At 40.6% G+C, this 14,250-nt stretch overlaps 1 protein-coding gene across 3 annotated transcripts in view; it reads right to left on the bottom strand.

Moving 5' to 3' along the window:
• Window positions 1–14,250, bottom strand: part of SH3D19 (SH3 domain containing 19) — a 79,119-nt gene that overhangs the window by 18,244 nt on the left and 46,625 nt on the right. For all 3 annotated transcript variants that reach the window (XM_084285618.1, XM_084285617.1, XM_084285616.1), the window contains exons 7-8: window positions 13,223–14,218; window positions 2,205–2,312 (exon numbers count right to left, since the gene is read on the bottom strand). In XM_084285618.1, coding sequence (XP_084141744.1) covers window positions 2,205–2,312; window positions 13,223–14,218 — 1,104 coding nt within the window. The remainder of the gene's footprint in view (window positions 1–2,204; window positions 2,313–13,222; window positions 14,219–14,250) is intronic.

Here is a 14,250-nt window from a genome sequence, read left to right as displayed (position 1 = left end):
TTGTACTACTATGATCTAGAAGACTGGTGTTGATGTTTAGAAGTGGATTATTTCAAGGATAAATACATTATAACACTCAGGAGCAGGTAATAGTCACTGTGTTGGCAGGGACTGAGAACAGGGAATAGAAGTTAATGAAGTTCATCCACTCTTCTAAGGTAATACGATGAGAAGTAAAAACAATACCTGCTCGTAATTGCAAGGGATATCTTCTCTTCAACATACCTTACTGATATACAAAGAACATGAGAGATTTATTTATTGACGCCATTTCAAATCTTGATATATGCACAGATGGTCTAACTTCTCTGCCTTTGCTGTTTATAAACTAAAATTAAAGGAAAGAGAGGAAGAAAAAAAAAAACCTCCAACAACTAGAAAGCAGGTGCTACTTTCAGTGATTTCTAAGTGTAAAAACTGAAGTGGAAGTTTAATGCTTCCTTTCTAATCATAGCTCAACAAAAATGCTAATGAGGAACTTCTAAAGCACTGGAGATCAAATTCTTAAACATACAGCTCTGCCCTCTTTTTGGTAGTGCTGTATTTTTTTGTTTTTGTTTTTCTCCAGTTTATTGGTTTTTTTCTTTTTGTTTTGCACTGGTTCCTAACAGACAAAGGATGGCAAAAGACCCCTTGTATCGAGACCATGTAGCTCTCTTACAAGGTGAATGTTACTATATCCTTGTCACTCCTTGGCCCAATTGCACTTGGGATTTTTAGCTTTTAACAGCTTACATTTCTACAGCAGTTCCTATCTGCCAAAAGGTTACTCTGTTTATTTGGAACCTGCTTCTGTTCCCCCACATCCCATTAATCTTCCAGCCACAGCCTCTTATAAAGCAGTCCTTCACACCCCTCTAAAAATTGTAATTAAGTACACTCTGACTGGCAGTCTCTGTAGGAAGTTCAATTGCCACTAGAGAGCAGCAAGGGACTGGTTATCTACAAGTTCAAAAGACTCCAGATAAGAAAAAAGTCTTTTTTCTTAAAGGAAAGATCTCCTTTATGGAGATTAATTATGTTGGGTTTCTTCCATTAGTTTGTAAACATATTCTTCTAACTGAAAAAAGCTTTTATATATGATCATGTATTAGCAGAATGTCTTTTCCTAATTGCTTTATCTTCATTCTTTTCTGCATTTTTCATCACTTCCACTGCATTTCACGCATACACAGAGGAAAAGAAAACCGGAGGGGTTAGGTGGAGAGAGAAGGGATCTCAGGGAATAGTGAAAGTCTTAGTAGCAATGCCACCAGGATATCTTTGGCTCTATACCTACACAATTTAGTACAACTTGAGTCTGAAATATCGGTTTCAAGAGCTATTTTCTGATCCCTCTTCGTAAGTTTTGAGGATAAAACATAAGGCTAAACTTCAGCAGCTATGTACTCAAGGACTAAAAGATCAACACAAAGACCTTGTGGCTCTCTGACAAATTTCCACTCTGAGATACTGTCAGTGTAATTTGTAAAGTTGTAAAGGATTAGAGATGGAAGGCATTAGGGATAAGATAACTATCAGAAAACTACAGACAGGAGGACCTTGCCACAAAATAGAACAAATCAGTTCTTTGCAATCGAATGCTCGCATGCCTTTTTTATTCCCTCAATTACTACCAAAACACTACAGTTTAAATGACCACAGATTTTGATGGAAGCTGTAAAAACTATGTTTACAACCTGACTAAGCTCCTGAAGCAAAATTTAATACACTAATGTGGTTCCTTTGACAAGTGCAGGCCCTGCTCCCAGGAAGCTTGGGAGCAGCATTAAAATATCCTCAGCTGATGTCTGCACATAAGTCAATTTGACCAAAGGTACAGCTCAGCAGTATGGGTTAGCTGACTGAGCAAGTTTGCTTCTGCTGCAAGGGTCTCCTCCAGCTCTTCTCTGCCAGCATTTAGATCTCTCCCCGCCACCATTTCCCCCCTGATACGCATTAGCTCCATAAGGTTTGAGGAGAATCAAGCTTAGTGCAAAGGAGGGCACCAGACAAGGTAGATGGGAGACAGGGAGAGAGGAACATGACTGCCAGCCACTGCTGCCTCCCACCACTGCTGGCCATCTGTCGTGTTCAACTGCACTGCGGGATTCCTTTGACAGCTAATACAGCAAGCTAACAGCAACTCGATTTGGAAATAGTAAGTCCCAATTAAAATTATTTCCTGGTAAAGATTTTTCAGACAATTTGGGAGAAGAACTTACATTTCCCGGGTTTAGCTGGAATTCGGATAACAGTGGGTTTCCGTGCTAACGCTGGTTGAGCTGCCTGTTCCTTCACCGGTTCACTTTTGGAGAGGAACTGGAATGGATCTAGAAGGAGAAAAAAAACACAATGTATTTAATATGCATTTGCTGAACACAAATCTTACCAGTTATAGCATTCATTTTTAAGCACATTAATATTTCACACCCAAGGAAGTCATAAAAATATATATAAATCTGTTTCCAGGGACAAACATTGGGCTGATGCAAATAGAGTAGTCAGCTCTTTGTAAATAACATATCTTTTAGGTACATCCACTATCATAGTCGAGTTAACACAAACATGTTACAGATGCCTTCTGGAATTACAAAGGCCACTGAAGAGCAACCGCATTGCTTGATAATAAGGACCCAAAATCAGGATGGCTTTGGGGAAATGTATTTTCATCACAGTTCCTCTCATGTGCTGTGAACACATTCACCACTAAGTTTTAATCAGCAAAATCTTGCCAAAGCTAAATGGTCAGCTCTACAGAAGTTTTATCTTTATGCCTACAGAAAGAAACAAACAAAAAAGCAGAAAGCACCTAACCATTACTGATTACAATATGTCTTTGCTGTAGAATAACTAATCCCCTTGGAGATTCTGCGTCATTTTGCTGATTATAACCCTGAAGTCATGGAGAGACTGGTTCACACCAAGGACTCGGAGTCGTCCCTGAGCTCTGTGTGTCCCTGCCTAGATCACTCATTCCTCTACAAGCCTGTCCAGTCATTCCATCGGTAAGACAGGAGCAATGTTTTCTATGATTAATAAACTTAAGCACTGGTCTCGTATTAATAGGCATGGGAACATATGTGCATGTAGAAGGCAGCTGTAAAAATACTCGTACATAAATAAAATCCAAATCAAAGGGTTCTTCCTCACGTACACCATGTCAAAGAGCAATACTTCGTTTCTACTTGTTCTATGCTGTTAACAGATGCTACCTTTTTCTCTGGCATTACTAAAAACTGCAGTAAAATGGCAATGCTTAACTGCATCAGAAACGTGTAAGGTAGAAACTGGAGAAGCATTCTGGCCAATAAATTCTCCATGACATGCATTCACAGCCCCAACAACTGAGTTTGATCTCCTCTGGTGGCCTTTTTAGATGCGTAGCTCAATGAGATGTTATTTATGGAGTGTCAGAGTCTCAGAGAGGAAGCATGCTGGGCATCTCTTTACATTCTTTGGGGCTTTTTAAAAAAAACTTATCTCTTCCCAAAACCACCACCACGCTTTCTGACAAAGCTGAAAAGACTGTATTTGATAAAACTCTATCTTCATGTTCAACAACAAGCAAACAGAAGTTATGCAGTGTGAAGTCATGATTTCCTATCGATAATTTGGAACAATACAACCCAACGCAGTTTATCAGTACACTTGCAATCTGTGTCTGGGAGTGTAAATCAGATTTTAAAATATCCAGAAATACAGTACTTATGAACTTCATTACAAAGCTTTTAGCCCTTCAATTTAAAAAGCCTTGGCATTTTTCGAGAGGGAAAGATCAACCACATTAAGCTCTTTTTTATTATTTTTACACTAGGAATAGGCCCCAAACAGCTTCAGGCAGGCTCTAGCACCAGCAAGGACAGCATGCTGCATGGCCCAGGCATGCTCCGATGCTCATCTCCCGCTAGCCCCTGGCCCAAGGCTCTTTGTAGGTGTATCTGTCAGACAGAGGCGCAGGGCTTGTGTCACAGTCTGTCCCAAAGTCAGGACATCCAGCTACTTACAGCCTCCCCAGATCTGGCCAGGTACCTTCATGTTGCATTGCAGCCGTGAATCAAAGTGCACCGATTCCTTCTGCCAGACTGCTTGTAAACAGCTTCGGGCATAGACATCAGGTACATTTTAGAAGGTAAGTGTGAACCTGCCAGCCTGGTTAAGTTACTGTTAGCACTAGTCAGTAAAAGGTTTAGGTCCCCTCAGTGAAAGCTGCACCAGAGCAAGAGATGTGCTAGAGGACTGGAAAACACAGACCACACCAGGGGTGCGAGCAGTCTGGCAGTACGGTAGTTGCAACAAACATAAAACCCCACTCTCAGAGCAAGCCTGCAGTTAGCATTTTCCTTCCTTTCTTTACACCTACATCTGCCAGCTACACTGCTAGAATTTGAATTGCATTCAAAAAGATTTACCTAGTCGTAACTGCATGATGGTGTTCAGAATGATTTCAGTGCCACTGAAAAAAGAAAGCCCAAGGTAGGGTTTCCTCCGCTCTCAGTCAATTACCTGGTGACCGTAGCACAGGTACACCCATAGGGGCAGCAGGGCCCCTGGGGAAGTTTGAGGCCAAGGGTACCCATGGGAAGGTAAGCAGGGCTGGTAGCGGGCTCCTGGACACAGCAGGGCCGTAGGGAACCTCCCAGGCTAACCTTCTGCAGAGGGGAAGGAAGCTCTGCATGGATGGTGAGGGAATAATTGTCCAAAGCCTCCATCTCATAGAAGTACAGACAGAATAACACCAAATGGGAATACCCTGAACACCTCAAACAACCACAGGTCTGTATTCTTTCAAATTGGGAGATTTACAAGTGCACAAAAGTACTGGTTGTCATCTGGTAACCATTTCTGTGCAAGGCTTTGCACAAGCAAGATGGCTTTCCTGACCATTCAGCAGTTGGCTGAAGTCTCTAAATCACTAGATTTGGGCCAAGTTATTTTTAACTCTCAGTTTCCGTCATTCTCAACCTGAGGCTGAGAAAACCGTTCTACAAACCTTAGTTTTCCACTCATTATCTTATGTTCAATTACACTGTTGTCACCTCATAATTAGCTTAAAACTCATTACCTTGTTTGTGTCATTCCATTCCCCAGTGCTGGGTTTGCAGCAGAAATTGGCTGAGTAAACGGCTGCGCTGCTTTGTGCAATGGGACTGACAGCATATCAAATTTTTATGTTGTTTAACAACAATTGGGCATCGTTTGAGCATAATTCATGGAAGTGTGAAAACAGAATTGTTAACATACTCATTTAAAGCTTCTCAGCTCAAGGAAATTAGTCTGCAAGGCATTTTTCATAACACATATCAACAGACTTCAATTGATCTTTTTTATTAAACTTTTACAATGATGCTTAAAGCCTGTGTTTCTCTGGGTCTCACTTTTCTGGAGCTTCTGTTTCAAAGGCTTATTTGATAACATATATTACTGTGCTGCTTTGTTGGTAAGGCAAATGAAAGTCATGTATCCAAATACACCATGTACCATCTCTTTCTTTTACCAGTTTAGGAGAGAACCTTTTTGCCCACTTCCATATATCATCCTTTTTTAAAATCAGAAATCAGCAGGTTACAGAACAAGCATTCGCTTTCGTCCCTGTGAACAGGAAAATGGATAGCTTTCTGAAGCACGTATTGGTGGTCTTTAAGATAGTGAGATGGTAACAGATATCTCAGCAGCAATAAGGGGGCTCTCCAGACAAATCAGATGTGATATGCTGGAAGCACAGAATAATATCATCTACTGTGAAGAACTTCAGTCCTGCAAGAATTACTCTCAGTACGCAAAAACAGCAGAGTGTAAAATGTGTTGATGCTGACATTACAACACTTGTCACTACAGAAGTAGTATGCAACTGTGTCTACTTTCAATGTTTAATTAAAATAAAATAAAAAAAAGCTACTGCAGGCAAAGCTCACACATTCTCTTCACATGGAACATAATTATCATTGGGGTCACCAGGGGCTCCCAGGAGAAGAAGACAGGCCAACCCCCACCAACAACTGCTTTATTAAAACCCAGCCTGGCAAAACCACTGTTGGCTTTGTGGAAGCAGATTTAGTTCACACTTGGGGAAGATTTTCAATAACAGACCTCTCTTAGTAATATACCTGGAGATCCACTGCAGGTCTGACAGATAGCATCCCAAACAGGAATGGGGTCCATGCTTAAGAAACACTGGGAAATACCAAAAGTCTGACCTCTCCTGAAAATTCTGAATTTCAACCTATCTGCAAACGTAACTAGTCAGATCAGACCGTGTATTCTACTGAATGCCGGCATCAGCCATTTTCCCAACCTCAGTTTTTCCCAGTTCTTTTCATCAGGGAAATTACCAGCTCACTATTCTTCGAAATGGTATTTCTGACCCAGAGAGAATTACAGAGTCTGTGCTGCCTTTCTCAAAATATGCAATCTTCAGGTCCCTCTGCATAGAAAATTGCCATGGTCTGATCACATCCATGTCTTGCAGCAGACTGGGAAATTAAAAAATAATAATGAAAAAAAGAGACAATAAGATTTAGGCTCATTGTGATGTCAACTGTGCCTAACACAAATATAAGCTCAGGTGCAACTCAGGCTCTTTGGATTTCTTGTAGGAGAGGAGGCTGGGTCATGCAAATAGAAGGAACGCAGCATTCAGGAGTAGACCTTATATTGCTTCAGAAATCATTTCAAAATTAAAAATGGATTAAAAATGGAGCAGAGACAAGCAAACCTGCTATCATAACGTTCTAGGATTTCTTTCTCCCCAGCCTACACAGTCACTTTTCATGACTAGCTCAGTTACTTCAGTAGCTGCTATGAGCAGACTGCATAGTTCTGCTTCATTCACAGATTTACACTGCATCGGGCCCGGGAGATTTGATGTACCTGATAGGCACAATTAGTCCAGCAGGTATTTGAGCGGGCTCAAAACCTCTTACACATAACAAGCTTTACATCTAAGTAGTATCTCTAACATTCTTGCCAAGGCATTAGCTTTATTTCTGCATCTACTTATGCTGTACCAAAAGCACACACCACCAGAGCAAGTAGGCAATGATTGTAGAAGTTTCTTCTTGAGGATTCTTTCCTCCCAGAAAAAGAAAGACAGTCCAGATGCCCAACAGAAATTTCCAACTTCTCACACATTAGTGAAATCAAAAAAAATGTTGTGCAAAGACTTACGGATGGCAAGAATTTCTCTGGCAAAATTTATTGCTACTCAGAGCAGAGGAAATATAGAGAACCACTTGCACAGGTACTAGGCATTGCTCTCTGTTCCCTGCTCTCTGTTCACTGCTGACATCTGACATCTGATGAAAGGTAAGGCAACTCAAAGCCAGCAATCATTACTTTGGAGGAATGAGTCCAATCCAAAAAGTGAATGATGTCTATAAGATATACACAGATTGTGCAGAAGGAGCCATCAGCACAACAAAATGCATGAAGTCACAGAATTATGCAGAGTTTAATGTTGTCCAAAAGGTATCATTAAAATTTGGTAAAAGATCCAATAGAAGATCTAGTATTAAGTCTTGTTAAAAACACAAGATGTCTTTAATACAACAATGGAATACCTCATCCAGACATTAGAAAGCTGAAAAAAAAATGAAATCCACTAGTAGAACAGCAACATTTCTTGGGCTATTGTAAGACTTAACGGCAATACCAGCATTTATAGGGTGTAAAACTACAGCACTATATAGTGCACAAAGACAGTTATAAACAGACCTTTTCCAAGCTTTGGCTATCATCAGGTTTGTGGCATTTCTCTCTGAAACTGCGTGAATGCCCACACTTACTACCTGTGTGCTTCAAAAAAGCACAACAGTTTAATGTGGGCAAGCTAGCAGTGAACCACTCGAGGTGACGGTAATTGCACTGCCTTTGGCACAAAAGGCCCGCTAACACCAGCACCAGTTACAACATAAGAGTGTGGGGACTATTGAATCTATTTCGGTAGGGTAAGAAGAGGGTAGGTGAAGTTGCAAGAGCCTTCAGGAGGTCTCTAATCCAACCTCCTGCCTGGAAGAGGTCAGCTATGAGGTGACGTTGCTAAAATTGGCTGCACAACCTGGTCTAACTTCAAAAATCTGATGCTGGAGGGCATTTGGTCATACAGTGGGCGACAAAACCAAAACCCAAGATTACCCCCAGAGGTTAAGAAACACAGCTTCACCCGTTCTTGCCTAACAATAGTAATGCTCGCTCATTGGTAAGAGACTCAAGTGCCCCAAAACAAGCAAGCTGGAAATCTCCAGAGCAGAGGATCCATAGTGGAAGAAAGTAGGGCATACAAAATCTTTTTAATGAAAATTTGGAGGACAAAGGAATGTATGATGTTGTTTAAAATATTTGTCTAGCCTCTCAGAATAATTTTGCATGCTTTCAGTGAAGGAAAAAAATACTGTGTTGTTTATAAATGCTTCTTTTAAGTAAGCATTTTGTTGTTTTTTGACAACCTTCCTGATCAAAAGATGTCTGCATTTTAAGTGTTATAAAATAAACATTTAATCATTAAAGAAGGTTATCATTAAGAACATTATTACTTGCAAGTTACCACTTAACATGTATCGACATGGAACTCAAAAGTGAATTTGTTCGAGTTTTACAACCCAAAGGGTTCATCACCTATTAGGAGGCTATGATTTAAAATTTGTACTGGTTTCCTGAATTGGCTATAAGGCCATCTCCTGCGGTAAGAGCGGAGCCACCTACAAGCTCCTTGGGGGTCCAGCTTAAGTTCACTACGCAAACATCTGCAGGGCCCGAAGAGGCAATGGATGCTTGCTACCACTTGTGTTGGAGATGGCCAACGCCGCAGCAAAACTAAGAGGGCACAGCACAGGCCTCCAGCTACTCCAGCCCCCAGAAGAACGCCTTCAGGTAAACCTCGTTTTGTCAGGGGCTCAAGCCAAATGGAAATGGATGAGGCAGCTCACTCTGCTCTGGGGATGGTACCTTGGGCAGCAAGTCCAAAACGAGACAGGTAATTTAAAATAACCACAACAAGAGTCACAGAATCACAGAATTTCTAGGTTGGAAGAGACCTCAAGGTCATCGAGTCCAACCTCCAACCTAACGCTAACAGCCCTCCACTAAACCATATCCCTAAGCTCTACATCTAAACGTCTTTTGAAGACTTCCAGGGATGGTGACTCCACCACTTCCCTGGGCAGCCTGTTCCAATGTCTAACAACCCTTTCAGTGAAGAAGTTCTTCCTAACATCTAACCTAAAACTCCCCTGGCTCAACTTAAGCCCATTCCCCCTCGTCCTGTCACCAGGCATGTGGGAGAACAGGCCAACCCCCACCTCGCTACAGCCTCCCTTGAGGTACCTAAAAAGAGTCATCAGGAGTAACAGCAGAATACTGAGAAAAACTGCATTATTTTGAAGATAGGTCTGGAGTAATCTACCAGTTATAAACATTTTAGGTCTTTTTTTTTTTTTTTTTTCCTGTTCCTTCCTGAGGAAGCAATTAAAAACAAGCAGCTGGGCAATATCCCCACAGAAGACAAAGTTGGAGTTACTCAAGCAGCAGTTTTTCTGAATCGGCCACAATATCACACAGATGCCACCATTCATGCCACAAGAAGGAACAACATATATAAATAGACAGTAATCACTGGTTTGGTCATTTTTCTGCCCATACAGGCAGAATTGAACTTTTATACTGTGAGGAAGTAAGTAACTAAATAAAAGAAATAAGAAATGCATCCGTTGCATTACTGTTAGAATTGAAGTACATTAATATGAGGAAAATAAAACAGAAAACTGCCTCCTCGTAAGGACAGACACTCTCTGAATTACTTTTCAAAATAGTTGGTTTAAATTAAATTCTGGTACATCAGGAATAGAGCGATCAGTGAACTATATGATGTCTTGGAGAAAGAAGGCAAGGGGAAAAGAAGAACTCCCTACACACAAGAAAGAATTAAAATATTGTAGCAAAATCACCTCCAGGTTTTAATTTAAATATGTGCTTTAAATGCACGTATTTTGAATGTTACCTTATTTTCCATCTCAGGACTTGAACAAGCAGGCCCACTACATGCTTTAACACGGCAACTGATGGGAGTTACAGGTGAAATCATGGATCCACTGAAGCCACAGAACTTCTACCCAGCTCAGCTCACACTAGGATTTCATTTCTTAGCCTTTTTAAATATGGAATACCCAGAAACGATTCCTCCTGACACATTAGTGAAACTCATAACCTTATGGAACCACACAAATCCCAGTTACCGGCTATAACTGAAGTGTAAAAATATCCTTTATGATTCAAAATATCACAACTGTCATCAAAGCATTAACATGTCAAGATTTATGGTCCCAAGTAGACGCCTTCACATTCTAAGTGACTGGCTTGAGCAGGAGCAATTTCATTAGGATACAAAAGCCTTTGAACATTATCTCTAGCCTTTGAGTGCAAAATTATGCGGGCACTTAAAACTGGCATCAATTCTGGCTATTGATGAAAGGAACTGTTCCACAGATTTGTCATTCTTGACTGTTTCTTCCTGCCACTTCCCTTGGGCCAGCAGCATGAGCTGGATGCAAGGTTCTGCCATGGTTTACCTCTGAATCTCCTAGCTGTCAAGCCTCCGTCAGACTTCAACTGCCACAGCAGATGCTGAAAGCTTTGAAAGTGATCTTGATACAGGTACCCTGTATCTCAATGCGCACTAGAAGAACCATTTGGTTTTGCTTGTGTTTCACCTTTTCATCCAGATGTTCCCCTCAACTTCTGCACCTTTCACAACATCAACAGAATGCTTCACCTTCTTCCTTTCAAATCTCTGTCCAAATCTATTTACATTAGTCTAAGTCCCAGATGCATTTGTGCTGTATCAGAAAAAAAAAAAAAAATGAACATTCTAATCTGTGATGCAAAACTGCTCTTTGACAAAAATCTGTTGGTGCTTAGTTTCAACCACCGCTGCATAAAAGCCTTTCTCCTTTTCTGGGGTTGCCATAACAACAAGGAGAGCGCTGTCATTTTGCTAAGTAATGACAATGACAAATATGTAAGAAATACAAAGGTCTGGGGAACTGGGAGCAGGATTACAGCTTCTCTTCCTGCCTTTACAAAACATTTTACTGTGGATTCATCTTGCAAATCCTAAGCTGTTCCTATGGGAACATGAGAAATAGCTAGTGTTAGTGCTCTGCGTTGCCTCATTTTTCAGAAAGCCAGTGTTGTTCTTGTAGATGCTTTGTCAAGACTTAGCATGGCATTAGTAATCAAGGGTATAGCGTATGATCTTCAGCTCACAAATGCCTGCAAAAATCTGGAAGGATTCCTAATTTTACAGAGTAATAAAGTGATAATGCTGTCAGGCCTTTTTTTCTTATCTACATATGAAGGTGTTGCAGTGAAAATGCCATTTTATTAAATGAATAAAATCATAGACTCCAGAAATCAGTAACCTTTCTGGAATCCTAGGTGTTATTCTTGATTAAATTAAGAAGAAAATACTTTCCATTCTTATGGTTAACAGAAGTGTTATTCAGATGATAGTTTCAACATGAAAGCTGATTTTTTCTTTCTTTGGGATGACTGAACTTTTGATTTAACAGAATTATCATTATATATTTTTTCAGGGTGGGGGAAAGGCAGACTCTTAGGGCACACAGCCAAAACATCACTTTCCTTTTTATTCACTTTCAAAACGTAAGAATTCTCTTTCATCGCTGCCTTCTAGTTGGAAGTTACATTTTCCCTTTGTTTATTGCATCTAATCATCAAAAGGCTGAAACTACAAGTTTTCCCTCAAATGCACAGAAACCAAGAATCATCGCTCCTGCTTCTAACTTTCTTCTAAAACCACCACATGCACAGTGGCTGTTGTACAATTGCAGTCTCCAGACCTGATGATCTGAACTCTGTTCCCAGCTAGGTACTGTCAGTCACACACTTCAAAACTCCTCTCCACTTACCTGGTACTTTTTCTTCCTTCTAGATTTGCTACGGTCTCTGCAGTGCTCCTGGAGCCCATCAGTCCAAGAAAAAAGAAGAAGCGGATCCCTGTAGAGTTAATCACCTCTCCTGCAGGACCTTCTGTTGCTTTATTTCACTGCTTTCATAAGCTGTTTTGAGGTTTGTATGTCTGTACATGTTGACCTGAACAGTTTACAGCTTTAAGGGACTTCCTACATCTGCCTTGGGCTTTTTATGCCAACGTAAAATGGAAGTGGTAACAAGTCAGAACTCCAGCTAACAATATAATCCACTACCTGTAAAGAAATCACACTTGCTAACAATCATTAATATTGATTTACTCTGACAACTACACTATTTGGGTGTCTCTTTGCAGAGTGATGAGATGTTTAATGATAAATGAGGTTTAAAAAAAAAGGGGGGAGGGTGGGATTTAAAAATCATAGTTTTTGAAACATGCATTTTGTATGACACGCCATCTGTTTTAAAGCAGAGCTCTCCCTGGATTGCAAAGAGGTTGGTGGGCTAAATTTGATATACTCAAATACTAGGAGGGAAAACCCCATTGCTGTTAAATTTAGTGACAGCTGAACACCCACTTGTGTCTTAAGCTACCTAAATCATAGTTTTATAAAATGGCCTTAGCTGGCCTCTTGTTTGATGGAATCAAACTAAGTTTATGAGAGAGATGTAGTTGTAGTAATTAATCCACCTGTATGAAATAACTTTTTTAATTTTTCAGAAAAATCTGAAGTTGCATAACAAGTATATAGTTGCGTGACAACACAATAGACAAAGATAGGAGAGAGAAAATAAATAGCCACTGGTGAAACAGAGTATTCCAGTGTGTTTGATCACCATTCTCCCTAAATAATAAACATTGCTGCTTCTCTAGATGACCTAATGGAACAATACCTACAAACATCCTATGCTCAGGAGAATTCCACTGCAGAGCTTCAGGCATTCTAATAAATTAGGCAGATTAGATGGCAAGAGATAAGATGTCCCAAGTTTCTGAGAGAGAATTGTGATACATTCTGGAGGGAACATCTGGTGTGTAACATGAAGTCTTTTATCATTATTTTAGTAATTGTGTAATAAATCCAGCAGGCAACCTCTGAGATTTATACAGCCCGAAAACCTTCCAAGTCCCAAAACTCATGTAATTTCATAGTGTTCTTGACATAATGGAAAACAAAGAATTTCATGCACATATAGACCCTGTCAAGGCAGGCAGAATAGGTAAGGCACAATTCACACAGGAACAGACACCTGCAAACAGTAACCACAGGGACAGTTTAAAACTTTTTCTTCTTACCTGCTGCTGCTTCACAACTGATGCTATCTTTAACGACACAAGGTGGACTCAAGGGCAAAACGTCATCATCAAAACTGATCAGATCTCCTTCCACATCTAGTTTACTTTGCAAAGTGGGTGCTGAGGAATTGGCTGCAGGTGACAATTCCCCCAGAGACTTGGAAACTTTTTCTTGGGCAGATACAGGAGCCCGTGGGGGTGCAGCAATTGGTTTTAGCGTGGCCAAAGAAAAGGCAGGATTTTCTGCACTAGGTGACTTTTTAGGAATGAGAGGCCTTGGAGCAGGAACAGGATATTTCTTTTGTCCGTTGTTGTTCTCTGCAACCGATCCACTCTTTGTATCAAGAAAATCACTACTACTACTTTTTACAAGGCCCGGTTTTGGTTTCTTTGGCAGTTCAGGTTTGGTTGCAACACTGTTCCCAACTGCTTCAGGTTGAAGCTGCAATTCCTTGGAAGAAGGTGTTGATTTGCTTTCTGTCCATGCATCCCAATCTCCCGAAACTCTGCTTAGCCCTGGCTTTGGAGCAACTACTGGCTTCTTTGCAGGTACAGGTCTTGGGGCGAATGAACGAGGCGCAATTTCTGGTTTCTTTGCTAATCCTGAGGTATCATTAGTTCCTTGGGTTTCAAAAACTTTGATCCTTGAAACAATACTATTTTGGCTCTTCCCTGTACTCATGCTGTCCACTGCCAAATGATTGTCTAGTAAGCTATCATCTAACACAGACGACTGCTCAGCTGAAGGTTGCTGTCTCTTTGTGTTAGACTGGTTCACTTCTTCCCCATTGTCTCTTATCTGACTTTCAGTATTTTTGACCACAGGTCTGAGATTGGTTCTTGATCTTGGCTTTGGCACAGGACATATCACAGCATTGGGATTTTCTTGGTGCTTCTGACCTTCAGAAGCATCAAAACCTATTAAGGAAGTCTCATTTTCTGAAGACCTATTCAGAAGAGATGCAGAAGGCCTAGGAGGTTTCAGAGGACTTTGCCCTACAAAAAGAAAAGAAAAGGTTTCAGTTATC

This window comes from Netta rufina, assembly GCF_964035555.1.
Source record: "Netta rufina genome assembly, chromosome: 4".
Taxonomy (NCBI): domain Eukaryota; kingdom Metazoa; phylum Chordata; class Aves; order Anseriformes; family Anatidae; genus Netta; species Netta rufina.
The sequence above is the reverse complement of the archived record's forward strand: the minus strand, read 5'-3'. Positions and strand labels throughout refer to the sequence as shown.